This window comes from Natrix helvetica (assembly GCF_964273705.1).
Source record: "Natrix helvetica genome assembly, chromosome: 1".
Lineage (NCBI taxonomy): Eukaryota > Metazoa > Chordata > Lepidosauria > Squamata > Natricidae > Natrix > Natrix helvetica.
In genome coordinates this window covers 127,503,416-127,531,404 of record NC_138548.1, presented here as the reverse complement: position 1 = coordinate 127,531,404, position 27,989 = coordinate 127,503,416, and the positions used below count along the sequence as shown (strand labels likewise).

General features: G+C 43.7%; 2 protein-coding genes across 4 annotated transcripts in view; both read left to right on the top strand.

Annotated features, from left to right (window-relative positions):
• CTDSP1 (CTD small phosphatase 1) overlaps positions 1-24,007 on the top strand; it is a 51,655-nt gene extending 27,648 nt beyond the window's left edge. Inside the window, exons 7-8 of one of the 3 annotated variants that reach the window (XR_014174989.1) lie at positions 66-2,459; positions 2,603-5,658. Coding sequence is in view for 2 of the 3 variants with exons in the window: in XM_081948360.1 (XP_081804486.1) it covers positions 66-194 (129 nt within the window). In the remaining variant the exon portion in view is untranslated. Of the gene's footprint in view, positions 1-65; positions 5,659-23,945 lie in introns of those variants that run through there. The other 2 variants (XM_081948360.1, XM_081948359.1) reach the window with 2 other exon arrangements.
• Positions 24,008-24,288: 281 nt separating this feature from the next.
• VIL1 (villin 1) overlaps positions 24,289-27,989 on the top strand; it is a 30,825-nt gene continuing 27,124 nt past the window's right edge. Inside the window, exons 1-2 of the mRNA XM_081948192.1 lie at positions 24,289-24,420; positions 27,578-27,671. Coding sequence (XP_081804318.1) covers positions 24,299-24,420; positions 27,578-27,671 — 216 coding nt within the window. The 5' untranslated portion in view covers positions 24,289-24,298. The remainder of the gene's footprint in view (positions 24,421-27,577; positions 27,672-27,989) is intronic.

The following is a 27,989-nucleotide window of genomic DNA, read 5'->3' as shown; positions in this document are numbered from 1 at the left end:
AGCCTTACTTGAATTACCGACAGCCGCCAATGCAGTAACCGCTTACCTCTTTTCACCCCTGGCAGGTGCCTGTGGCTTCGTGGTTTGACAACATGGCTGACACGGAGCTGCTCGACTTGCTGCCTTTCTTTGAGAGACTCAGCAAAGTGGATGATGTATATACTGTGCTAAAGCAGCACTGGACTACTAGCTAGTGACCAATGGAGGGGGCAGGGCTTTGGGCAGAGGAAGTCAGAGGGGTAGGTGTGCCCATTTTGGCTACTTTCTTCTGCTGACCTGTTCCCTCGACCTCGACAAGCAATGCAGTGCCCAGGAAACCCTGCAGGAGGCAGCAGAGAACAATTATTCCCATGAGGCACCAGAAGAAACTCCAGCACCTGAATGTGATCTTGAACCCCAGAAAGGAAACCTCCTTGCTGCTATGGTTCACAGTTTCTCCCCTTGAATTATGGGTTGCAGAAACCAGGACATCAGCCCCCTTCTCTCCACACACACACACACACACAAAACTTCAAATGTGACCAAAGCTACCATCCAACTATGGTCCTTTCCCTTCTAATCAGAACAGTTCTCCACTCGTTTCCTGCCATCTTGGGGGAAAGATACACAAGTCTCTTTCCCAGGTATTCACTGCACTTCATTGTTGTAACTGTTCGTATATCTCCATTGTCTCCCATTGCAGGAAAAGTGATTTCTAAAATCACCTATCGGCTAGGAAGAGCCCAGATTGAAAATATTCAAGAAAAGGTGGAGAAGAAAAGCTAAAAAGAACAAGCAGAACTAATGTGGTTGACTTTTTTAGTGGCCTCAGCTCCGCCCTTAAAGGAGAAAACGTGTCTGCTTCTTCAAAAGGCTTAGATTTTTACTTGAAATTTAAGCTGGATCTTTTCACAAAGGGGCTGTGGAAAGTGTATAACTATTACACATAAGCTATCTCTTGGGACTAATAGTGAGGTCAGTTTTGTCTTTTGCTCCTCTTGGAAATATCTCCCTCCTCCCCTTGTGAGAAAATTCCTAAATTTCCAAATACAGTGAAGGGAGAAGAGAGAGACTGGAAGAATTCCCAGTTTTACTCATTTGTTTCCCCCTCTAAGCTAGACAACAGAAGGGCTGGAGATGTTTCGTAAAGAGGAGAGAGAGAGAAAATCAGGTGTGCTTCTTCCTCCTGAGACATAGAGTGAACCAGCTATGTCACCTTTACGAGCAAGAAAATAAGAGGAGTTGAAGGAGCTCCAGCCTACACAAGTCCCTCTTTTTTTATTTTTAATCTCTGGAAATGCAGATGATCTCTCACTTCTGTGACTGGTTGTATTGGGATAATGTGGTTCATGATACAAACATTTGCTTAGGAGCAGTGGTGGGATTCAAATAATTTAACAACTGGTTCTCTGCCCTAATGACCAGCTGGGTAGGTGGGACTTGATGGTCATGTGACTGTGTGGGCGTGGCCAACTCAACATCATTCATGTTGATGGGCGCTTCGCCTTAGCTGTTACGATGTAATAAGGGTTAACCGAAGAGGCAGTTTCTGTAAGCAGGGCAATAAAGATCAGGCTAGAAACAACACCAGAATGTTTCCTTCCTGCTTTCCTTACAGGATTAGCCCTGTAAAGTGGAAAAAAAACAAAATAAGATTTCTTCCAACAACCGGGTGTCCAAACTGCTTAGAAAATTAACAACCGGTTCTCCCAAATAGGTGCGAACGGGCTGAATCCCACCGCTGCTTAGGAGGAAAGGCTGAGGTGGCATTGGGAGGCAGCGAAGGGCCTCCTCGAGATGTGAAATAGGGCTGACAAGAAATAAAATTCTGTGGGAAGGACAGCATGAAGGAAAGGATAGTCAAGTTCTATAATTAAGAGTCTCCATCGTTAAAGAACAGAAGCTGGGAAGCCATGGTTCCATATGTTGCTGAGGAACATTCCTGGTTTCCTCAGCTGTTACGATCATGATGAGGGAGAAACAATAGCTGGAGAGCCACAGATCCCTCCCACAGTTTAGAGAAACGATTAGTGATACTGTCCTACAGTATTTACGTTCAATGCTTTGGAATCGTCCTCTTTGCACCTCTTCCATATTTTGTGTCAGCGCTGGCTCCTTCCTCCTTCAACCTTTAAACCCCTTTTTATCTTCTCAGTGACAGGATGCAACATCAGTCAGAATTAGACTAAACACAGAGATGAGGTGTGGGAGGTGTATTCCTTGACCGCTGTGTTTTGTTTTGTTTTTTGTCTTGTGCTACAGTCGGTGCCTTCAAATCCCACTGTCTCCCTAGAAATCTGTAACCTTTCTGGATTTGCGGAGTATGTGGGGGAAATTGTGCCTTTTAGAATCAACAGACTTGCTGGTATAGCATGAGGAGGAGAAAGCAGAATCAGTGTGCCAAAAGGAGGTGTCTCCATTTCTGCTGCTTTGTCCACAATGCGGCGGGGGGTTGGGGGGGTTGGGTTGTTTTCCTTAAGGCAGGGGTGTCCAAACTTGGGAACTTTAAGACTGGTGGACTTCAACTCCCAGAATTCCCCAGCCAGCCATGCTGGCTGGGGAATTCTGGGAGTTGAAGTCCACCAGTCTTAAAGTTCCCAAATTTGGACACCCCTGCCTTAAGGGGATGCTTCAGCAAAACTAAGCTGACCCATCCTTACGGTTCACCTAAGTTTCTTCCTATTTTTTTCCAGTATCTTTGAAGCCTGTTTAACAGAAGAGAATTTTGATACCAAACAAGAATTTTCTTGGAACTCTGCCTAGTTACTATTTCTGCTAATGGGTTTGCCTTGGTTTCTCTCCAGTGCCATCTTAAATTTGCCTTAAAATATTTTTGGGATGAAAGAATTCCTTGTGCCTTTGCCTATTTCTCTTTTTTTATTATTATTATTAAGATGCCCAAGAATCTAACTCAGGCATAGGGTACTGCAGGTCTTGGTAGTTTGTCAGTAGCTCATTTTTGAACTTTACTGCTGTCTTCTTCAACATGAAGCAACAATTAAATTTACTGTTACAATGGACCAGAAATGGTTAATGTATGTAATCACTGCTGGCCTACACCTGACCAGATAGTTCTGATTAACATACTGCTCCCTCTTACTAAGAGTGACAGGATGTTCAGAAATCTTTTGAATTGGGCATTGCAACCACAACTGTCAGATCAGGTGTGTTTAAAGTTGATCATTAAATTCAGGAGGTCATCTTTCAACAATGCAAACTGCAGATTCCTTGAACAGGAGATAAACATGTTCCTTTTTATTTTCTATTTATTTCCCCCCCAAAAGAACCATTAAAAAACAGCATTGTTCTAACAATCTGAAGAGAGCGGAAGAAAGGAAATATAATCGAGAGTCAAAGAAGAGAAGCTTTGTTTTTCTTTAAGACTACTGTCATCTTCCCCACCCCCTTCTGCTTCTTGCAGGTATGGCATCTATTGCTAGTACTGTATGGAAAGACTCTGTAGGTCTAAAGTCTCTCCTTAGCAGTCCTTGAGAAATTGAACCTTGCAATTTTCTCAATGGCTTGCCAGATTTGCACTTCCTGGATAAACGTGCATTGAAACACTGAAAATATGCATTGGATAACTTTCTCCAGATTTTATAGTTCTTCAAATGTTGTATCACGGTTTTCAGCAGAGAAACTGTATCAAAACACATTTTAAAATGTACAGTATTTCTAAAAGGGGTTTTTTTTTGAACTTGATGTGAGGCAAAAGTAAAATTTAGTGCAAAATGATCTCTAATCATTCCATATGATCTTTTAAGCCAATCTATATTAATGTCAGGTTGAATTAACAAGGAATTCTCTTGTGGTGTTTTAAGGCTGGTTTTTGTTGTTTCTCCAACCACAGAAATCCCTGTGGGGGCAAAGTAAAATAAAATAATACGGTTATAATTTATGCACACACACGTTGGGCAGAAAACTGTTAAGAAAGAGTGAACTTTCTTTTGTGTAAACTTAGATTGCATATTTCTTTGCTGCTTCAATGGATCTTGATTTAAGGATGGCATCCTCCTCCTTTGGCATGTACATAGTTTTTCCCATTGGGGTAGCTAAATTTGGCCTGAACTGTATCTTTTTTTTCCTTTTCTCACCCTACCTCAGTTGCTTCCTTAATGCTGTGTTTGATGATGTAAATTGAGAAATTGTTTCATTCTGGCAGGACCAAGAAATCTTTTCCTCCCTCCCCCTACCCCCCAAAGAGGCCAAAGGCCAACCTGGACCCATTAGCTCCCAGAAACCAAAAGATCCCCTTTTAAAATTAATCCAAATTAATCCAAATTTGTATTGAGTTGCCCAGTACACCCCATTGGGGGTGAGGATGACTTTTTTTTTACAGAATGTAGAAAGAAATTTAATTGGGCATGCTTTTTAGATTATATAAATATGTATACCATGTATATATGTGTGTATATATATATATATATATATAATAGGAAAAAATAGGAAAATATGGAATGGGAAAAAGTATGATTTTTAATAGCTGTATTTTAATGCTGTTCATGGGAGATGGTGATTATTTTTGTGGGCTTTGTTGTCATTTCTGATATAAAAGAAAATGCATTGGGAATGTTTTCTGCCCACGAGTTGATACTTCTATTCAGAGAGCCTCTGCCATCTCTACCAAGTGCCTGGAACCTCCCCTGTCTTTCTTTGAGGCAAAGGAATGAAATAATCCACACAGTATTGGTCAGGGCCAGTGTTACTAGCCACATTGGCTAAGAGTTAACATGAGACCCAGTCAATGGTCTCATTCCATAGAAAACTCATTTTTTTTCATCTGCATCAGAGGTGGGTCCCTACCAGTACGGACCGGTTCGGCCGAATAGGTTAGTAACTCGGCTGGAGAGGTGACCATACCTGTTCTATCCTGAGCACCGCCATCTTTATTTTCTGTTCTGCACATGCGCAGAACAATCTTCATTGAAAAAAAAAATTTCCCCCTTTTTTAATGGTGTGCGCATGCGCGTGGAGCGTGCAAAATTGTTCGGGCACCAAATCAGTAGTAATGCTGGCAGGAACCTACCCCTATAGCCCAAAATTGTTCCGTGGAAGAGAAATAACTTCTTTCTCCTCTTTCTACTTTCCTTTTTCACATATTTGTGCTTTTATCCCCTTTTCCCTTCTCCACTGCTTTCTGTTGCCACCTGAGACTGGTTCTCATACCAACCCACCCCGTCATTCATCCTTCAGGGTAGCGGCAAACAAGCCCTCTTTAAACAGCTGCTTGAGTGATGCCTCTCTCACTTTCTCCATAGAATTGCCTTCCTACATCCTGTTTCATTTCTTGTATTAGGAAGACTAAAGGTTCAATGCCAGCAAGCCAGTTTCTCAGTGCCAGCTTCAGTGCTCCAAGGAGCCACACAAATCTCCATGTAGATATGCCAAGGAACTGAGATAGGTTGGCTAAACCATGCTCCTGGATTTTTTGAAGTGGCTGAATAAGATGCCACATCCACGGCTAACATTATTAATGTTACTAGTTCTCCTCCCCGTGAATGGAGAAATTGTTCCCTATTCAGGTTTTTCAGGCTGTCTGTATCAGAAGACCACAAGCTGAATCTTTAATCATGAATATGAGAGAGTGTGAATAAAATTGCCAATCGAAAGTGCCTTCTTGTGGGAGTCAAAACTGTAACATAATCTCTGAAGAAAAATATATATACAAAACTGTAAAAAGAGTCTCTCTGTCTTTTTGTGTAACAGAAAGTGAAAGCTGTGTGGGTAGAGGGATTTAAAAAGAAGGAAATCAATTGCTTTTATTTACCCAGCCTTGTTTATGTAAAGGAGCGTCTCTGGTTTTGCACTTCATTCACTCATAAGGGACACGGTGTCTCAGTGGCTAACACATGGAGATCATAAAGGTCGGCAGTTCAATGGTTTGAATCCCTAGCGCCACGTAACGGAGTGAGCTCCCGTTACTTGTCCCAGCTTCTGTCAACCTAGCAGTTCGAAAGCATGTAAAAATGCAAGAAGAAAAATAGGGACCACCTTTGGTGGGAAGGTAACACCGTGCGTCTTCAGCGTTTAGTCATGCCGGCCACATGACGACAGAGATGTCTTTGGACAGCGCTGGCTCTTCGGCTTTGAAACGGAGATGAGCACCGCCCCCTAGAGTCCGGAACTACTAGCACATACAGTATGTGCAATGGGAACCTTTACCATTCACTCATGGGTCAGTAGTTTTCCTTGTCAGACAGAATCTCTGGAAAAAGGACTTATAATGGCATGATATGCAGCTTTTTTTTTATTGGCCTTAAAACAGACATGTTAAATTTTAAAAGGCTTAGCTATTTTATTTTATTAAACCTCTCCAGGGTTCTAGAAGAGAGTTTTCTAAGTGAGAACTCCAGGCCTGTTTCCTTGAGTTATATAAATCACACCATTGTTATGTCTCCTGCTACCCATGGAAATCGGGGGGGGGGGAGGGGGGAGCTTTTAAGGTAGCTCACAGCGATAAAAAAAAGTATCCTGCCCAGTACAAATGGTTTTTTGAAAGCTTTTGAATACTTCTCTTCATAGGGTCATTGGGCTGTTTTTTGAAGCAAAGAGACAGAGGTTTTGAGACAGAGGTTATAATAGACATACAGGTAGTCCCTGACTTATAACAGTTCGTTTAGTCACCTTTCAAAGTTACAACAGTACTGAAAAAATTGACTTGTGACAGTTTTTCACACTAACGAAACTTTGAAGCATCCCAATGACCATGCAATCAAAATTCAGACGCTTAGCAGCTGGTTCATACTTATGACCATTGCTGTGTTCCAAGGTTGCTTGTCAGAAGACCCTTTCTTGCCACCTCCTGACAAGCCAAGTCAATGGGAAAGCCAGATTCACTTAACAGTCAGATTACTAACTTATCAATTGCAGTGAGTCACTTAACAACCATGGCCAGGAAGATCATAAAATGGGGCAATACTCACTTAACAAATGTCTCACTTAACAACATAAATTTTGGGTTCAATTGTGCTCATAACTTGAGGACTACCTGTATATGATAATTCTAGGGCTTAGAAAAAAGGTTCTTTTTCTGATATAGCAGGCAAAGCCTACATTTTCCACTATTTTATTCCTGCGTTTTTTATTCAGACCCCATTTAGGAAGATATTTGCACTGCTTATGTTTTTTTTTTAAATAAACAATTTGGATTGCTTGTCCTAATTGGAGAGCTGGAAATATTACAGGCAAGAGAAGTCATCACCACCATTATGAACAAAAATTCAAAGTAAAGGTAAGGAATGGGTGTGTAACTCTCTAAATGTTGGAATACAAGTTCCATTATTTGAAGGGTCACAGATGCCCACATCTGGATTGAAGGAACTGGACAAATTTATGGGGAGAGGTCAGTTAGTGGTTTTGGCCATGAATGCTGTATTCCATATTAAGAGGCAGTATAATCCCCGAGAAGAAATACTAAGCTAAATTAGAATGTCCTCCTCAGGTGCCTTGTGAGCTTTGTAAACTGGTTGGGTGGACACTGTGGGAAACAAAAGCTTTTATTAGAACAGCAGTAAGCAATCTAGTGCTGTTTATGTGCTTGGGACACCGCAGTTCCATTAAGTTCTGGCCAGTATTGTCAATGGTAAAGAATGATATTAATTAACAGTCCTACATCTGGAGAGCATCAGAGTGGAGAAGCGTATAGTAAAATCTCAGGTTCCCCCTGGTTCTAGGCAGGTGGTGGTGAACCTTTTTCGCCTCAGGTGCCAAAAGCAGGAGCACACGCGCTATTGCGGGCACTCATGCGCCCACCCCATAACAATGCCTCCCCATGCTGTGCCCCCTGTGCATGCGCACGGAACACCCCACCCTCTGCCCCATGCATGTGCACATGTCTTTCTAGGAGCCTGGGGAGGACGAAAAAGGCCTCCCCACCACCCAGAGCCCCTCCGGAGGTCAGAAACGGCCCATTTTCTGACTTCCTGTTTGCATGTTGGGCCTTTTTCACCCTCTGGAGGCTTCAGGGAAGCCTCCGTAGGGCGAAAAATGGCCAACGGACAAACCAGAAGTCACTTCCGCTTTGCTCGTTGGGTCATTTTTTGTCCTCCGGACCCTTCAGGGAAGCCTCCTGAAGGTCCCTGAAGCCTCCAGACAGCTTAAACTGGCCCTATGAGCAAACCGGAAGTCCGTTCCTGAACTTCCGGTTTGCCCGTTGGGGCAGGTTTTTGCACTCCGGAGGCTTCAGGGAAATTCCTGAAGCCTCTGGAGAGCCTCCGGGGGAGGTGGGGGAGGCTGTTTTCACCCTTCCCAGGCTCCTATAAAGCCTCTGGAGCCTGGGGAGGGCGAATAAAGCATGCAAAAAATTCGGGGTCGCGCCTGTCATGGGTGCATGTGCACTGGGGGGGTGTCACGCATTGCATTATGGGTGTGACACGCCCACGCATGACCCCCCTGTGCTCCCCCCGCTTATGGCACACGAGCCAAAAAAGGTTTGCCATCGCTGCCCTAAGAAATGGCTCTTGTGTGCCGCCTGTAGCACGCGTGCCATTGGTTCACCATCACGGTTCTAAGCTGTGAGTCCATTTATTTTATTAAAAATGAGGAATGAAGGACCAACCTCAAGGCCTTCTGTACCTTGGACTTCTTAATAAGCTCAAAGGAGAATATTTCAGTATTATAATTTTATAAAGGAAAGCAAGTCTCGTGAACAGAATTGACTTGCACAAGAGTCCAAAAAGATAATATTATTGTAAATAGTTTTGTTGTTAATTGGAATGATGTTGCCGGGAAAAGATATCAGGCCGTTTTGCACACAATAGATTTCCCCCCTCAACTATATAGTTTCATACCACTTTTTCATCACATATGAGCAGTGGTGGGTTTCAAAACTTTTTAGAACCTCTTCCGTAGGTGTGGCCTGCTTTGTGGGGAGTGGCTTGCCAGCCATGTGACCGGGTGGGAGTGGCTTGGTAGTCATGTGACTGGGTGGGCATGGCCAACTTGTAAAATGTTGTGAAACTCACTTAACAACGCTCTTGCTTAGCAACCAAAATGTTGGCTCAGAAACTCTGGCATTTGAAGCACGCAAGTCTTAAAGCTGTCAAGTTACAAGACCCTTGCACCCCTAACCCTTTAGGAAAAAAAACCCAGGGATGTTCAAACTTGACAGCTTTAAGACTTTAAGGTTTAGATAGGACTCTTAGAGGCGGGCGGGGCGATTGATGAGCCAGCCAATCAGTGAGTGGTGGGCGGGCCAAGCGTGGTGCGGATGGGCGGGGGGAGGGAGCTGGAACTGGTTGTAAATGGCATAGTAGATTTGTGGAACCTCTTCTATAGAAGAGGTTAGAACTGGCAGGAACCCACCCCTGCATGTGAGGCTCCTCCTTTAGATACCTTTGTCCAGGGGTGGGGAACTGTGGCTCTTTTGCGACTTGTGGACTTCAACTCCCAGAATTCCTGAGGCAGCTATGTTGGTTCTGGAATTCTGGGAGTTGAAGTCCACAAGTCGCAAAAGAGCCACAGTTCCCCACCCCTGCGCTGTTGCCATCACACCGTATATCCCACTTATCTTGCATGTAATGTTCCTTGTGTAGGCTTGCAGAAGCCAACAAACTGAACTAGAGGTTAATAGCTCCCCCACACAAGCTGAACCTCTTTCCAAATCCTTGCAAGCAAAGTTTTAAATGATCAGAACTACAGAAGATGGCACAGCCTCATGTTCACAATGTCAGCGTGGTTCAGTGGCAGATAGGGAAAATCTGTATCACTTTCGGGAGAGAAATTGGGCTGCTCCAGATCACTAATCTATAATTGTACCTGTTGCTACGAGAGCTGGTGTGATGTAGTGATTGAAGCACCAAGCTAGAAACCAGGAGACTGAATTCTAGCCCTGCCTTGGGCACAAAGCGAGCTGGGTGACCTAGGGTCAGTCACTTTCTGTCAGTCCTAGGAAGAAGGCAGTGGCAAGTCCTTTCTGAAAACTATCAAGAAAATCGCAGAAGACTTTTCCAGGAGCCAAAAGTCACTCAAAGACATAAAAAAACCTATCGAGTTCTAAAGTTTTAATCCATTCCCCCTTTTTTTCTTATAATACCTTGTTGCGGGCAGGGAAGAGAAGTTGGTTTCCCTTCAAAGCACAACTACAGTTCTCCAAATTAAATCACCCTTCCCAAAATGGGGATCTCCCTCCTGCCCCAAATTGTGTTTCTCAATGTATTCTGAAGCTTCACCTATTAGTTGTTTACTCATCCATTCCTCTGCAGAGATCTAACCAGGCACCAGCGGTGTAGTAACATGAATTCAGAATCCAGATCTAAATTATTTCCAAGCAGTGGCAGTTTGACCCCTGTGGGTATAATTGGAACCAAGCCCCGATTCCTTGTAGAGAGTCATTATATCATTTTAAAATAATTAAATGAACATCTATAAATCTGTCAGTGCTTTATAGAAATGGCTAGTTTCTATTATTATGAAAAAGCAAAAAGATGAGGGTTGATCTTAATGCCTTATTTTTACTGCACCAAAGGAGTCAGAAGTCAATGCCCCCTTTTTTTCCCCTCTTCCTTTTCCTCACCATCCACTTCTCTTTTTCCTTTCCTAATTTCCCTAATATTCGCTTTTGTATTCTCTTTGTATGTCACATTATAAATTAATAAAACTATTTGAAAAGGGTAAATCTGTCCGTGTCCAGCTGCTTCTTTTCGGATTTTAACTATTAAAAAATAATAATAAGGAAAGGATCCTGCAAGGAACAGGAGTAGTACGTATGTCAGCTCAAGAACTGACACAGGTTTGTTTGCTGTTACTGCTAGAGTGGAAAATTGCCCCTGGCCTGGCTCCAAGCAGACATTTTGGGGAGGGAGATCTTAACTGCGGGGACCTGTACTGTGATCCAAAATCCAGCCACAGTGCGGAATCCATTTGAATCTAGTACTGAAGCCAAATGCATCTCTGTGTGTCCTCTATTGTGCGTTTGGCCTCATCCATTCATTTGACTCAGAGGCAGCCCAAAACTCTGTATTCGTTGCCTTGTTTGTTTCTCAGCCTCTGATCGGCCTCTGTCCCTCTTTTTATCTATTATTATCTCGCAAACAAACACACACACAAACAGCGAGACACAGACAATCCATTAATGGGCTACTGTCTTCCCTATCTGTGTGGCTTCACCATCTTTCAATAAGTACTTGGTGGAATTCAGCTCATTAGAGACTTAAGCGAGATGTGTGTGTGAGAGAGCAAGAGCAAAAGCTGGTTGTCTACTGGAGCAGGCATAATCCAAGGCTTGGCTACTGGCTTTCCCCCTCCCTTTTTCAGGGATGCCTTGCTCTCTCTCTCTCTCTCTCTCTCTTTCTCTCTCTCTCTCTCTCTGAGAGGCGAGCATAGCAACCAAAACCAGCAACAAACTCCAGAAAAGAATTAATATTGGAGGGCAATTTAAAACAGACATCCACAACACCAGGTAAGCTGCAGGGCTACTTTTTGCCTTTATCTCATGCAAATGGTGGGTTGGCTTTCCCAGGTTACGGGCCTCCTCTGTACCTCTCACCACAGCTTGAGAGGCAGGTGTGGGATGTTTAACTCTGGTTCAGTTGTCAGCTTTGAGACACAGGAATAGACCAGGCGTTTTCCTTCCATGTTTCAACCAGACCTAAGATTCAGTGTAAAACTAGATTCAGTGTAAATCAGGGGGAAATTTAGGATTAGAGGCTTTGCAGAGATAGCTAAGGGGAAGTGCTGATTATATTTCAGAAATAGGATAATAAGAAAAAAAAATCAAGAATTATTAGAAGGAAAACCCGCTAATTCAAGGGCTAGGGGACGTTATAGGAGAAGGGCCATGTTAGTCTAGGTAGGACAGCTCAAAATCAGAAGCAATCTGGATGGTAGCTCTTTTTCAGACTAACAACTTTTACTAAAAGGCATACTTTTTTGTGAGATGTAACTTACTTCCAACTCCTTCTGATTAAGAGTTAGGGACTCGGTCTGCACTAAAAGTTTGTTTCAAGTTGCTCTCATGACTTCATGGAGACAGAGATATTACTTTCTTCACAACAGTGCAAAAGTTTTTGCCACATATTTCTTGCAAGATCTTATTCCAAATTCATCCTACAATTCTACTAGTCTCTCCTCAAAGTACTAATCTGTTCTACCTCTACTTAGCTTCCAATCTAAACAACCTCAGTAAGGTGCTGGCAATAGTTATGGCTTTTCCTGATCTAGAAAATCCATTAAAGTAATAATAATAAGGCACATAATACCACAGATTTGACAAATGTTGATAAAAAGAGCAAGAAAAGTCTGCATAGTGGGTGTTATAGTACCCAGAGACAGCAGAAGAGAATAGAAAAAGCAGGAGAAAATCACAAAATACAAAGTCCTGCAAATAGAAGAAATATATGGAAAGAGAAAGAAAGAAAGAAAGAAAGAAAGAAGAAAGAAAGAAAAGAAAAGAAAGAAGAAAAGAATAGGGAGGCAGGGAGGCAGGGAAAGAAAGAAAGAAAAAAAGATAGAAAGAAAGAAAGAAGAAAAAGAATAAGGAGGCAGGGAAAGAAAGAAGGAAGGAAGGAAGGAAGGAAAGAAAGAAAGAAAGAAAGAAAGAAAGTAAGAAAAAGAATAGGGAGGCGGGGAGGCAGGGAAAGAAAGAAAGAAAGAAAGAGAAAGAAAGAAAGAAAGAAAGAAAGAAAAAAGAAAGAAAGAAAGAAGAAAAAGAATAGGGAGGCAGGGAAAGAAAGAAGAAAGAAAGAAAGAAAGAAAGAAAGAAAGAAAGAAAGAAAGAAAGAAAGAAAGAAAGAAAGAAAAATAATAAGCACCTTGGATGCAATTCCAAAACATCTGGAGCTCTCTGAACAGCATCAGCATTGACAAAATCATCACCAGTCAATTACAAAAGGCATCTTTACTTGGAGCAGCTTACATCCTGCAGCTTTAACATTAAATAATAGCTATCCCAGATTCTTAGCAAGGACTCGATAGGTGGATAAAATATGCCAAATCCAGTCCCTTTTTTTCAGTGCCATTGAAACTTTGAACAGTCACTAAATGTACTGTTGTAAGTGGAGGACTACCTGTATGTGCTTTAATTGAAGGAACACAAAGTGTACTGAACTTGCAGTACTGAACATATACAATAGGAACAGGAAAGATGTCACGGAAAACAGGCAGCCCTTCAATGACCAGGCCCTATTCCCATATAAGGCGTTACAGGTAATAACCAGCTAGCACCTTGAATTACACCCAGAAGCAAACACACCCAGTGCAGTTTGTGAAGCAGAGGCATGTCCATTAGTATTCACACCATCATTTTGTGGACTAGTTGAAGCTTCTGGATGATCTTCAAAGGCAGAGAGCATTGCGGTAGTCAAGGCGCAGAGTGGATGCACACAATGGGCTGCTCTGTGTGTTTTGTCCTTACTAAAAGTATGTGGATGGTAGACAAATTAACATATTTAACAGCACTTTTACAAGGAATTCCTCCAAATTTGATTAAACTAGAACTTCTATTCCCCCAACATCGGCACCCAGACTGATGGGAGTTGGAGTCTTGCCTTATCCGGAGGATTGCCACTTTCCCCATTTGTTCCTAATGCTACCTGCTCATACCCATGCCCCATAGTCATGGTGATCTTTCAGACAGAAAGGAGAAATGTAGCTGTTTGAATGTATGCCTTGTGTGAAAGGACATCAAGTATGGAACAGGTTCTTTATGAATGACAGAAGCAGAAAGCTGAGCATTAAACTAAAATCCTCACTTTGTGAGTAGTTTAGGAAAGGGGATTGAACAGAATTCTAGTGCCTGCTAGAGAAAAATAGCAACATATCAGCACAAATACAACTTAACTATTATTTTTATTATCTTGTTTTTAATTGCTATGATAGGTCATTTTAGGGAATTTAGAAATTGGGCCAGGCAGAGGATGTTAGTACCTAATTTTTTCTCAGGCTCCAACTTCTTCCATCTCATACTGGGCAACTTTGAAGTTCTTTTTAGAGATTATACCCAGCTGGTCCACTGGATGTCATGCTTCTAGTCATGTGTGACTTTTCATTTGTGCTTGACCCACAAAAGCAAGCATATCACAGCCCTGGAAGTGGACGGTATTTTCCTTTGTTCAGAGAGTTAATGGCTTTACACATACAAGCCAAAATGTGGTTTGCGTGGTTTGGGCACCGCTGATTATACAAATCCAGCTAGGAATAGCCTAGGTGATAATACGGTTAAGCAAATTGTGGCTTTGCATGTTGTGTGAACAGCTGAATCTTCTCACTCATGAGAACATTTGAAACAGAAATAGATCAATCGGCAAAAGAGTCTACCCTGTGAAAGGTTAATAGTTGATGTTTTAATCCAGAGTTCCCCAATCTTTCTGGCTCGGCAGACTGGTGGAGACAGCAGCACTGAGGGGAAGGAAAGGGGATGGTTTCACATGTGCAAGTTATGCTTTCACAAATGCAACTATATACACACACCCTCGTCCAGAACAGGCTGTGGCCCGGCAGTGAGTCATGGACCAAGGGTTGGGGACTCCTGTTTTAAACAACTAACATAGACTTGGGATAACTATCCTGGCATCTTCCAGGGATCTCAAATCATAATTCTCCTCTCCTTTGCCATTAACTACCGTATGTTTTGGAGTATAAGATGCACCTTTTTCCCTCAAAAAAGAGAGTGAAAAACTGGGTGCATCTTATACACTGAATGCAGCATTTTTTGCCTACTGAAACCCTGCCCCCTTCACCAAAATGGCCATGCAGAGCCTTTAGGAGGCTTCCGGAGAGCTCCTGGGGGTTGGGGAGGGTGGAAATGAGCGAAAAACGGGCCACGTTTTTTTGACAAAAAACGGCCCCGTTTTTGGGAGATCTGCAGAGTGCAATTTTTTTTAAAAAAAATTGCCTCTTCAAAATCTGGGTGCATCTTATACTCCGGTACATCTTATACTCCAAAAAATTTAATTTAATTTAATTTAATTAGCACTTCTAGACCGCCCCCTCTCCCAAAAGGGACTCGGGGCGGTGTACAGTCCATATCAAAAACATCATACATAATAACAATTAAAATTATTAGATGGATAAATACATAAATAAATAAGAGGAGGATAAAATAGACAGAACTGTAATTGCTAAATAAATAATTTAAAATATACAAAATTTAAAACCCCAGTGTCCTATAAAATTAAGTCCCCTAAAAATCCAGTAGGAAATATATATGCCAGGAGGTAGACGTTAAGAATTATGCCAGGCCAGCCAGTCGGAACAGGTGTGTCTTCAGTTTCTGCCGGAAGGAGCGGAAGTCAGTGGTGGTTCTAATGTCGGGGGGGAGGTCATTCCAGAGGGTTGGGCCCATCACAGAGAAGGCCCTACTCCTTGGCGTCGCCCGTTGGCATTGCCTAGTGGACGGCACCAGGAGAAGCCCCTCCCTGTGAGAGCGAATTGGCCGCAGGGATGTGTGTGGGAGGATGCGATCCCGCAGGTAACTAGGCCCTATGCCATGGAGCGCTTTAAAGATGGTGGTCAAAACCTTGAAATGCACCCGAAAGACCACAGGTAGCCAGTGCAGCTCGCGCAGGAGCAGTGTTACGTGGGAGTACCTAGTACTCCCCATGACTGCCCGCGCGGCTGCGTTCTGGACTAGCTGCAGTCTTCGTGCGTATCCCAAGGGAAGCCCCATGTAGAGAGCATTACAGTAGTCCAGGCGAGACGTCACCAGTGCATGAGTGACCGTGCGTAGGGCATCCCGGTCCAGAAGGGGGCGCAATTGGCGCACCAGGCGAACCTGGTGGAACGCCCCCCTAGCCACGGCTGCCACATGGTCGTCCATTGACAGCCGGGCATCTAGGAGGACGCCCAAATTGCGCGCCCGTTCCACAGGGGGCAGTTGTTCGCCCCCTATGGCCAGCGTTGGAGTCAGCTGACTGAACCGAGGTGCCGGTAGCCACAGCCACTCAGTCTTGGAGGGGTTGAGTTTGAGTCTGTTGTCCCCCATCCAGACCCCGACGGCTTCCAAACACCGGGACATCACTTCGACAGCCTCGCTGGGGTGATTTGGGGTTGAAACGTACAGCTGAGTATCATCAGCGTACAGATGGTATTCAACCCCAAAACCACGGATGATCTCCCCCAGCGGCTTCACATATGTGTTGAACAGGAGGGGCGAGAGGACCGACCCCTGTGGCACCCCACAAGTGAGTGACCTCAGGGTCGACCTCTGCCCCCCTGTCAACACACATTGCGACCGGTCGGAGAGGTAGGAGCCGAAGCACCGTAAAACGGTGCCCCCGACTCCCATCCCCTCCAGCCGGCGCAATAGGATACCATGGTCGATGGTATCAAAAGCCGCTGAGAGGTCTAATAGGACCAGGATAGAGGAACAACCTCTATCTCTGGCCCTCCAGAGATCATCAACCAGCGCGACCAAGGCTGTCTCTGTGCTGTGCCCAGGTCGGAAGCCGGACTGGCGTGGGTCTAGATATTCGGATTCGTCAAGGTGTCGTGGAAATTGCTGTGCCACCACATTCTCAACAACCTTCGCTAAAAAGGGAAGGTTGGAGACTGGACGATAATTAGCCAGCTCCATTGGGTCCAGTGAAGGCCTCTTGAGCAAGGGCCTCACCACCGCCTCTTTCAAGGCAGTTGGTAGGAAGCCCTCACCCAATGAGGCGTTCACCAGGCCCAGAAGCCAGCCTCGTGTCACCTCCCAGGATGCCAGTACCAGCCAGGAGGGACACGGATCCATTGAACATGTGGTGGGTCGCAGCCGTCCACGCAACCTGTCCAAATCCTCGGGGGCAACAGAGTCAAACTCCTCCCAGAATGGTCTCACAAGACTCACTGTTGACGGCTCGTCCGGCCCACTGGAGGGAGCCCATCCGCTCCGGATCTGAGCGACTTTGTCCTGCAGATATTCCCCAAACTCCTCTGCTCTACCCTGCAAGGGTGCCCCCCGCGTCCCCTGTGACAGGAGAGAGCGGGTCACCCTAAACAGGGCAGCAGGGCGGTTATCCGCGGACGCAATAAGAGCGGCACAATGTCTACGTTTGGCCGCTCTCAATGCCACAAGGTAGGTCCGTAAATAGGCTCTTACCTGTGTTCGATCAGACTCGGAGCATGAGGATCTCCACCTGCTCTCTAGACGTCTCCTATGGCGCTTCATCACCCTTAGCTCCTCGGTATAACAAGGAGCTCGGGTGGATTGCTGCCGCAGGAGAGGTCGCAAAGGCGCAACCCGATCCAAGGCCCCAGCCACCGCCGTATTCCAGGCGGCCACTAGGTCCTCCGACCGAGCGCGGGTCAGGGCTACAGGTAGTGGCCCAAGTTCCGTCTGGAACCTATCCGGTTCCATCAGGTGCTTGGGGCGGTACCAGCTTGGACAGGCTGGCTCCGCCTCCTCGCGGTGGGGGGTAGCGGCAGGGAAGTCGAGCCGGAGACATGAGTGATCTGACCATGACAGGGGAGTAATGACTAAGTCCCCTATTCCCAGATCACTCGTCCACTGTTCAGATACAAAAATAAGGTCCAGTGTGTGACCGCCCTCGTGTGTGGGGCCCTGAATTAATTGGGTCAGGCCCATGGCTGTCATGGAAGCCATGAACTCCCGAGCCACCTCAGATGCTGCTCCCGTCGACGGCAGGTTGAAGTCCCCCATGACCAAGAGCCTGGGGATCTCAACCGCCGTCTCTGAGATCAGCTTGAGGAGCTCGGGCAGGGCCGCTGATGTATAGCGAGGAGCCAAGTATACAATCAGCAGGCCCAACTGCCTCCCTGGGCCCCATTTCACACCTAGGGATTCACAACCGGGTATCTGAGGAACAGTGAACTCTCTCGGTTCCAGACCATCCCGTATAACTACCGCCACCCCACCACCCTTACCCAGGGCCCGAGGCTGATGGAATACATGGAAACCCGGTGGGCACATTTCCACGAGGGGTAAACCACCCTCGTGGCCCAACCAGGTCTCCGTTATCCCTGCAAGGTCCAGCTCCCCCTCCGAGATCAACTCGCTAATGAGGGGGGCCTTGTTGGTTACGGACCTTGCATTGCAAAGCATCAGCCGCAGGCCCTGGCTCTGTAGTTCCTGACCACCTAGGCTGCGGGGGTTGGTACAAACGACCGGGCGTAGCCAACAGCCACGGTCTCCCAACCGACCTTGTGATCTTCTCTTGTCCTCGCATCCCCCCCTCCCCGCGACCGATGTAATAAAACAACCCTCTACCGGAATAATTTGTTCCCTCTCCCCCCCCCGCTCACTTCCCTCCTGGACTCACCTGTTCGACTGGCGCTGGCTTCCCTCCCGGCCTGGTTAACCCACCCCCCCTCCCTGGAACCCCCTAAAAACAATGTAAAACATTTGACTAAAAATGTTACGGAATACGGAATATCATACGGTAAATGAGAATTGAAATCCAAATTATTTGGAGGGGATCATATTACTTAGCCTAGCAGTGGGCAAAATAAGCCCGCATGCAATATATGCGAAGGAAAGGGTTTAATTTACTCCAGGGGATAATCACCTATTTCCAAACCTCCAAAACGAATATATAATTAATATACCATCTACATTTCAACAGGGAATGAAAACTAGAAACTCTGCAGAAACTAATAGACATCTTAGTAGAAAGAAAAGTCTTCTGTTGTTGATTTTCATGGCTAAACAGCTGTGTGGACCAATAATGCAGAGGGCACCAGTAATGCAGATCAGCAATGGAGAGGACAACAGAAACAGCAGTCTTCTGTAACCTTGAAGCTGAAAGTAACACCATGTCACATCCCTACTTCATTGTTACCTGGGGACCTATTAAAATGAACGTTTGTCTTGCCAAATTACCATTTTACATTTATCTGTTTATTAATTTTAGAGAGCATTGAAATTGGCCATTTAAGAGGAATGGAATACATTTGAAGGTCCTTTTGATATACAAACACTACACCACTCTGGAATCTGTTAATTTCTCCCAGCTAGTGCTGCAAAGGATGGGTGATAAGGAGAGCTTTGGAGGTTTTTTGAGTTGCAGGGTGACTGATATTGCATTGGAGGGAATTGTCACCTTGGCCCAGCTCTAGTTTTTCCCCCTCCCTTCTAAAGGCAAAAGGCTGCAATGCTTGGACACCATTCCTCACCCACTCCACCCTATCCCCGGGGCCATTTTTTTTAGGAGCAACTGGAGTGGACGTTTTGCTTGTCTCCCTGCACAGCTATGACAGAGCAGGATGTCCTCAAAGAAGGAAATGCAATAAAGAAACAAGGGGGGGGGGGGGGGGGCTGGAGGCATAAAAGCTACCACAACTAAATTTTTGTCTTTCCCATCCCTACAAAGCAAGAGTGGGGATCTTTGTGTACGGCCATGAGCTTGTTGCCCAGGTTAAAAGGTCAGAGGCCAGTGGCTAAGAGGAAGTGTCCAATACTGGAATCAGCACATCAGTGCGGGAGTGTCTCAGTCACACCCAGTTGTTATCTTTAGTGGTTAGCACTGAGAGACAATTTCACGGACTTTACATTTCATTTTCCTCCAATTTCTCCATTTTGTATACACGCGTCCAATTCAGGGATGAATGTTACAGAATATTTCTCTATCCCAAGAAATCATATGTTTGATGATTGTAGATGGTAGTTCACAAAAGCCTATGCTATAAGTCAATTGGATTGAGATGGACAGATATAGAAATTGAAGAAACAAAGAAATGAATAAATTTTTAAAAAAACCAGCCTTAAAGGTATCAGAATATTATTTTTTTCAGCTGTTTGTCTCCAACCTTTTGCATTTATTTAGTTGTTTGGACAGCTCAGTCATCTGTTCATTGTTATGCTCTTCCCACATCTACTTTATTTACTTTTGTTTCCATTTTCCACATGATGCAACTTTTTATCTGTATCCATGTGCATGTTGTAGCTCAGGATAACCCACCAGATATCCCTTGGCACAACAGTATCTATCAATGAGAGTTTGGAAGTTTGAATGGACATGCCTACACAGTATCAAGGACAAAATTAACTGAGAAAAAAAAGTTATTCCAGAAATATAATGAGATGTAGGGTCCATTAACTATCTGGCTCTTTTCATGCTTTAATTAACTTCTAAGCTGTTGTGAAAGAAAGTAGAGAGTCCACAGGCTTGGGCAGAGTCAACATCATAAATGTTTTCTCTTCTCCATTTGCTGTTTGTTTTTATTGGTGCCATAAAAGGAGGAACAGCTGGTTGATATTGGAATAAGCAGGTGGGTTAGCCACCGGAGAACAGAAGCCAGGGTGTTCCTTGAAACTCCCAAACTATCATTTGGGCTTAGAAGACAACTCTGCCAAGTCTTCTCCATTTAAAGAAATACTCAAAGAAAATCTCTCTTACATTGCCCTTTAATTATCAATTCTGGATCCTTGTTCTCCCAGACTTGTTGAAGTTGCTCGGCCTCTCCCTTGAAGGGTTATTTTTAATAAGTGATCTTTCTACTGTGGGTGTGTGCTTATCTTTGTAACAAGGGGCATATATCTCTTTTGTCTGTCCCCTCCCATTCTCTCTGCTAATGGCAACATGCAAGTTAGAGCATTTGCACTGAGGAACTCACTAAATGTCCTATTTGAACACACAACACTCATGATCTTGATTTCAGTTTTGTGAGATTGATGGTTAGCAAAATAATAGCACAAAAGAATAACACAGTTACTGACTAGCATTCTTTTTTTTCCCCAAATCAGAACACTCACTATTTTGACCTATAAGTTCTCCTGTTTCTTCTTCAATGTTTGGTTTCTTAAGACAAGGTGAACGTTTCCTAGGTTTTGACCATGGAAAGCATCCATTTGCAAAAGAGTATCTTTGCGGACTATATTTTCATTTACTAGATGGTATGAATGCAAATTAATCATTTTGGAGTACATGTCATGTCTCCCATTTTCAGGAAGAGATGTGTAAGTATTCCATTTCCCAAACTTTTAAACCTTGAAAGACAAACTCAAAGAACTGACTATTTTGAAAGTAGCAGTGAAAGAATGTTAATAGTCCGTTCTTTGTTATCCTCACATGACAAACTTAATTGTCACAATTAATTCTTTTATTCAGTCATTATGGTTGTACCTTGTCTTTCCTTAAGGTGCTTAAGATAACATACATAATGTTCTTTCCTTGCATTTTTTACCTAACACAATACTATTAAAATAATAGCCCAGTGAATTTCCATGGCTAGGGGCGAACAGCTGAATATCCACAGATTCCAGTCCAACTAATCCCTATATGTCAAGGTGGTTTTTTTGTCTTCCATATAAACATTACAAATCCTTATCTTCTGTATCTGATATTTCCCATTATAGGAAAATCACATATCATCATGCAATGCCCCTATATTATAGATACTCATGATCTGGCTGCTCCTTATTGCTTGTGGCACTATAGTGGAGAACATATAATATTCAGGAATGAGTTGTTTCTTGTTGGTTTCTGAGCTTGCTTCTTTTCTGATGATGTTACCTAAGTAATGAAATGTCTGCAGAAAGGGAATCTTCTTCGGAGGATACCAAGAACCCAACAGATATGTGGTTGCTTACACCGGAAAAAGTGAATGGGTAGGCAGGGGTTCCTTCTGACTAGACTATTCTGTCCACAAAGATTTCTGGGCAAGGAAGAAGCTATTTTTGCACTGAACCTAAATGTTCTGTATATACACCATTACAGGAAGTGCTGAAGTTGGTCACTTTTGCTTTTCAGAAAGCCTTCTGCCTGCTGGCCCAGGGAGTTAATAGAAATTAGCAACTGTAAGAATTTCATTTGGTGATTTATTTCTACTATCTTTTAATGGTGAAGATAAGATAAACAGAGTCTTTTCTTACATTTACAAAGAAATATAGGTCACTATGTTTATGTACATCCTCTGGCCCTTATGTGACAATTTAGTATATGTTCAAAGAACCATAGAGGACTTGAGGACAATGGGTTACTAAATTGTGTGGTAGAACTAATCCACAAGGTTTAGTCAAGGTTTAGACAAAGCCAATGTCTGGAATGCACTACCTGACTCTATGGTTTCTTCCCCAAACTTTAACCTTAGACTGTCTACTGTTGACCTCACCCCATTCCTAAGAGGTCTGTAAGGGGCGTGCATAAGCGCACCAATGTGCCTACCGTCCCTGTCCTAAAGTTCCCTTTTATTCATATCCATTTCACGTATTCAAATCATGTTTATACTTATATATGTTATCTAAGACATGCTTGATGAAATAAATAAATAAAAATAAAATAAATAAAAGGTTACTAGAGTCACTTCAGCTTATTTGAAAGTTCTTCCACACAGATTTCCCTTCTGCAAATTATCACCCTCCGTCCTTCCCTCCTCTTGAATAGAGAATATTTTGGACAGATAAAAGTTCCTTCCTTATATCTATTGATTTTCCAAAGATCATTTTTCTTCCTGTCCTCAAAAATAATACAATCCAGGAAGAGCTGTAACACTAGATTCTAGAACTGAAATGTGAATAAACTAGAACCTTTCGGGGTAAAAGAGAAAAGATGTACTCACTCATGAATGCCATTGTACAGTAAATATGGATACTATACCCTGAAAGAGTATACTATGTTAAGAACAGGCTGTATGAAAAGTGTCCAAGGACAATTCCTGTCTCACCCACAAGTGTTATGATTACGTTGGGGAAAATGTTTTTGCAAAATCAAATTAAATTCGTAAACTTGATAAATTTTATTTATTTCTTTATCCTATTTATGTGGCTGCCCATCACACAAAAATCTGACTTTGGGTGGCATGCAATAAAAAAAAAGAAATGATATTTTTTTTAAATCCACAATTAAAACGTTATTGTTATTAAAAGGCAAAGAGAGCATCAGATGTTAAAAATAACGAGGCCACCTCATTAAATCACCATTTCCTTCGGACCCGAAAGCCCATTGACACTTCAGGTTTTGAAGGACATCTGAAAGGTCAACTAGGATTGGGCCGGTCTCATCTGGGGTCAGTGGTGGGTTGCTATCAGTTCGGACTGGTTCGGCCAAACTGGTAGTGGTTTGGCGGCCTGGGTCGCTGGAACCGGCAGCAACCCAGGCCTGCCACGGCCCCCAACTGGTTTTCTGGGCAGCGCTGTAAGCGCTGCCATCTTGTTTTTTGCTTCTGCACATGCACGGAGCACTGCCTGGGGTAGTGGGGGGAGATGATGTTCCTCAGGGCGGGTGCCACAGCAGAAAATAAGAGATTCTAAAGACAAAGCAGGAATCATTTGCATGTACATTACTAAGAATATTGGATTTACTAACACTATGATGTTGTTGAGCTGTTGAAATTTGAGGCCACAGAGAAAGTATTTGCTACTGGTCTACGCAGTGTCAAGTTTCCTTTGGCAATTTGTCTCCTCCCTATGACGTTCTACTACTACCTTCAGACAAAAAGACTGAACTTTTCCCAGAGGACAATGGTTCAACCTTGTACTCTTTTCTGATCTATGAGCGTAATAAAAATATTTGATTTGTTTCATCGTGGACTCTTGTACGCTATTAACTCTCAGAAAATCTGGACCTGTATTTCAATTGGACAGTTTTGGCCTGCTTATCTTTTGTAATGATCTTTACTCTTGAGTAATTTTTCCAGAGAAAATAAATTAGATTTATGCCCACAAGGTCAATAATAAACAGTCAGCTTAATTCTCATGACTGTTCTTTCACAAAATGGTTGCCAGCCTCTCTAATCCCAAAACATTCATAATGGTGAAAATATTGGACTTAGCCTGGGAAGATCTAGTTTCACATGAAAACTCACTTTGTGACTTTCAACAATCTTTTGGCGATCAATTGCAGGGATAGCCCCATATACCGGTAAGCTGCCTTGAGCCCTTGGAAGAAAAGCAGGATAGAAATATAATTAATACGTAATAAATAAAAAGTAACATAAGAATAATATAAACTAAACAAGACAAACAGAATGATAATGTTTTTAAAAAACAGAAGCATCGTTCCCTTGGGGAGTATATGGCTATTATGAAGAAAATTAGTTGTCCTGAGTCTCAATGGAGCAACTGACCATCTGGTTTGTTATTTCCAAATTAGCAATTTGGAAGACCAAGACCAAGGAGGAAGAGTAAATTAAATGCAATGAAATGATGACCAGCCAGTCTGAAGGAAAACGTTCGACTACTCAAGGACACTCAATAAACCATCCACCCATCTTTTCTAACCAGGATTGAGAAACGTGGCAGTGAGTGGGGTGTTACCAAAATCAAGTGGCAAGCAGGCTGCATTTGTTTCTCTGGAAGTCACAGGTGAGGCAAGTTTCCTCTGGAAGACAGGTGAGTAACCCTTCAACTGCAGGCTAGATCTTACCCAGGCCAAGGACACAACTCAGCTGGATCAGCAGGGACTTTGGCTCTCCTTCTTTCCTTCCTAGGCATTCCTGCCCTTATATGGCAAAGGCTGGTGGCGACAGAGGGAAGAAAGGGACAAAGGTCGCCTTGGCACTTCCTCTGTTCAGGCACAGTCTTTCTCCAAGGTGCTGCGTGCCCACTAAGCAGACACCACAGGCAAGGTAAGAAGTTTGTTCTGGGGATCTAGAGAGACGGCTCCTGGCACAGGCCTCACTGGGCCTGATCAGGATCTGTGGGGAGTGGGTTGAGGGGGGTGGGTTGTTGCATTCTGGAGAAGCCTGACCCCAAATTGTCCTTGCTCCAACTTGGTTTATATAACACCAGGGTTGCCACGCTCCAAGATAAGGACTGAAAGCTTTGTGTTTGCAGTGTGATAGCTGAGAAAAACCACAAGTTTTACAATCCAAACAGGTTTCTCTTGAGCTGCTGTCATCGCTTGAGCTCCAGTGCTGTCATCGGTTCTCCCAGGATGAGAAGCCTTTCTGAATTGATGATAGCAGAATCCTCCTGCATAACTCTTAATTTTGTACCGATAAAGGAGAATATTTGTAGCCCAGGATTGAAGTGAGGGGTCCTTGGTGCTCTCTGAACTCGCTTGTTTCCTTGCAGACGTTTCATTACCTAAACTAGATAACAGCATCAGTGCGCTGCTGATGTCACCTAGTTCGGGTAATGAAATCTCTGCCAGAAGGCAAGCGAGCTCAGATAGCGCCAAGGACCCCTCTTAAATTTGTGTTAGCACAAAGGCTAGCCACACGGTCCAGCTGGAGAATCAGTGTGGACCTTTCTTTGGAGGGATAAGGGAAGAGTCATGTTCAGGAAGGAAGGAAGGAGCTTCCCATAGACCATAGATGTGTTGGGCCATGCTTTGGATGAAAGGGAATTGGCAAAAATAAAACCAAATTGCAGAATGAAGAGTCTCAGATTCAGAAGGAACCAAGTGGACGAACCTCTCCGTGGGATTGCAAGGAGATTCCTCTGAAGGCTGTCATTTGAGAATTAGGGAGCCTAATGAGATAACAGCTGCATTTGCTTAGATTTGCTCTATTTGCAACCCACAGATGGGTAATGGGTTGACAGATATTGGAAAGCCAGTTCTCCCAACAACAGCTGATGCTTTTAAGTCTCTCTTATCAGTCAGGTTAAACTATACAGGTAATCTTTGACTTATGACCGCAACTGAGCCCAACATTTCTGTACCTAAGCAAGATAGTTATTAAGTGAGTTTTGCCCCATTTTACGACCTTTCATGCCACAGTGAATCATTGCATTTGTAAAACAGCAATGCGGTTCTTAAGTGGATCTAGCTCCATTGGAAGGCCGCAAAAGGTGATTTCATGACCCAGAGACACTGCAGCTGTCTTAAATACATGCCAGTTGCCAAGCTTCCCAAAGGTTGATCATGTGACCGTGGGGATGCTGCAATGGTCATACAGATGAAAAACTGTCATAAGTCATTTTTTTCAGTGCCATAGTAACTTCAAATGATCACTAAATAAATGGTTGTAAGTCAAGGACTAGCTGTTATCGCCAGAGTTGATTAGCCCTACTTCTTATATTGAACCCTGATATAAAGTTCAGCTACTTTGAGAAAAAGATTTCAATGGTTTAAAACTGAAGCGATTCAAAAACTGCATTATGTTAGTCCAGGAGTCGGCAACCTGTGGCTCTGGAGCTGCAGGTGGCTCTTTCATCCCTCTGCTGCGGTTCGCTGTTGCCAGTTGGCTCCACAATTGATAGGGCTTTCGGTTAGGACAGGTAGAGGAAAAAAGACGCTGCACTAGGCAACTCTATGGTGGGGGGAACCGGACTTCTGATTGGCAGGGGGAAAAGGACGCTGCGCTAGGAGACTCTATGGTGGGGGAACTGGACTTCTGATTGGCAGGGGGAAAAGGACACTGCGCTAGGAGACTCTATGGTGGGGGAACTGGACTTTCGGTCAGTTCCAGAATTGAATGAGGGCTTCCGGTTGCGACCTTTGTGGCTCTTTGAGTGTTTAAGGTTGCCAACCCCTGTGTTAGCCGATGAAGAAAGTTGCTCATTGTCAATATGAGAGCAAACCATACCAGGCATAGCAATCTCGCCCCATTGCATTGCAAAAGACATTCCCACTGATTCTGCTGCTATATTCTAGAGAATATTTATTGTTTCCAAGAGTGAGGGAATGAGTACAGCTCAGGAGTGCAAGGGGAAAGCCCCAGGTGTAATTTCTGACCTCTCCAGATAATTCTGGAAGAGATTCCCATCTGAAATCATGCTGCCAGTCAACGAAGACAATATTGAATTAAATGGATCAGTATTTTGTCTTGACATAAAGCAGATTTCCATGCTCCTCTTCCAGGATTTGGGATTCTTGCCCTCAGAAATTATCTGAAAATGTCAAATGCACAACGACAACAAAAAAATAGTGTCGTCCAAGCAAATCTATTTTTAAGATTTCTATGCTGTGTTTCTGTTATGGTATGTTACAGTGGTGGGTTCTGGATTCCGTTGCAACCGGTACGGTTGCAACGGGGCCTGGCGTCCTCCACGCATCCTACCCTCCAGCAACGCCTCCGTGACGCTCCAGCTGCTCAACGGAGTATCGCATAGGCACTGTACGCACTGTGCGCGGAAGCGCTGAAGTGTTAAAGACAGGTAAGGACGACGGGCAGGCGGGCCCTCCGGAGCACCGTACCGGAACGGTACCCAGTGCTCCTGGCAGGCACCAGTATGCCCGTACCGGGGTGTACTGCCTGCAACTCACCACTGGTATGTTACTGAAAAAGCACATATATAAGGAAACTATGCAAAGGTCTTGCAGCAGTACGGTGTATTAAACACAGGGATAATTATATCCTACATTGGAACTTTTCTCCTTACTGGAAAATTCCCAAGGATGCTTAAAGGAATGCCCAGAAACTCACAGAGTAGTTAAAGACAAAACCTTGTGTCCTCTCTGTCTCTCTTAAGATGCATACTTCACTGAGTTCAACTACCTAATAATTAAGATCGTAATTCTCCAAAACTGGACTTTCTAACTATTGATGCTCAAGCTGTACAGGTTTAGCATCCCAAGGAAGTGTGTAGCATTCATTTAAGCGCATGAGCTCAATGAATACAAATGGTAAGATATTCCGTGTTTGTCTTTTTTAAAAAAATAATTACAGTAAGTTAATTAGCAATATTCAACTAATCAAGTACTGTAGAGATGAAGCTTGGGGATTCCAAGGCTGGCTGAGTTACATCAAGAAAGTTCAAATGTCTTTTGGCACATACTATTTTTGACCTGGGCTGTTGCTAATGTTCTTTTCCATTCCATTCCATGTCGAAATCCAGCTACAAAGGATTAGTCACCATGCCGGAACTTAATACCAAAGTCACCAAGACTCTGAACAAAACCACACCTGGACTTCAAATATGGAGAATTGAGGTGAGAATGAATGTGAATATGTGCAAAAACCCATGTGGATGGATGGACAGTATTCCATAGAACAGATGAGCAGATGTCTATGTAGAAGAAACTAGTTGGTGGCAATTTTACGTCAAAGTGTTCTACAAGAACTACCCAGCTTGTAGCTTCCCAAAGCATGGAGCCAGCCTCAGGAAAATCAAAAAAGTGTTACCAAAATCTAATATTAATATTACAGAAAAAGGGATTCTTTAAAACACAAGACTGGACATACTGGCTACACTTAATAAATTTAAATTTAAATGTTTCTTTTGGCCTTTTCTGTTTGGCTTTTATAGT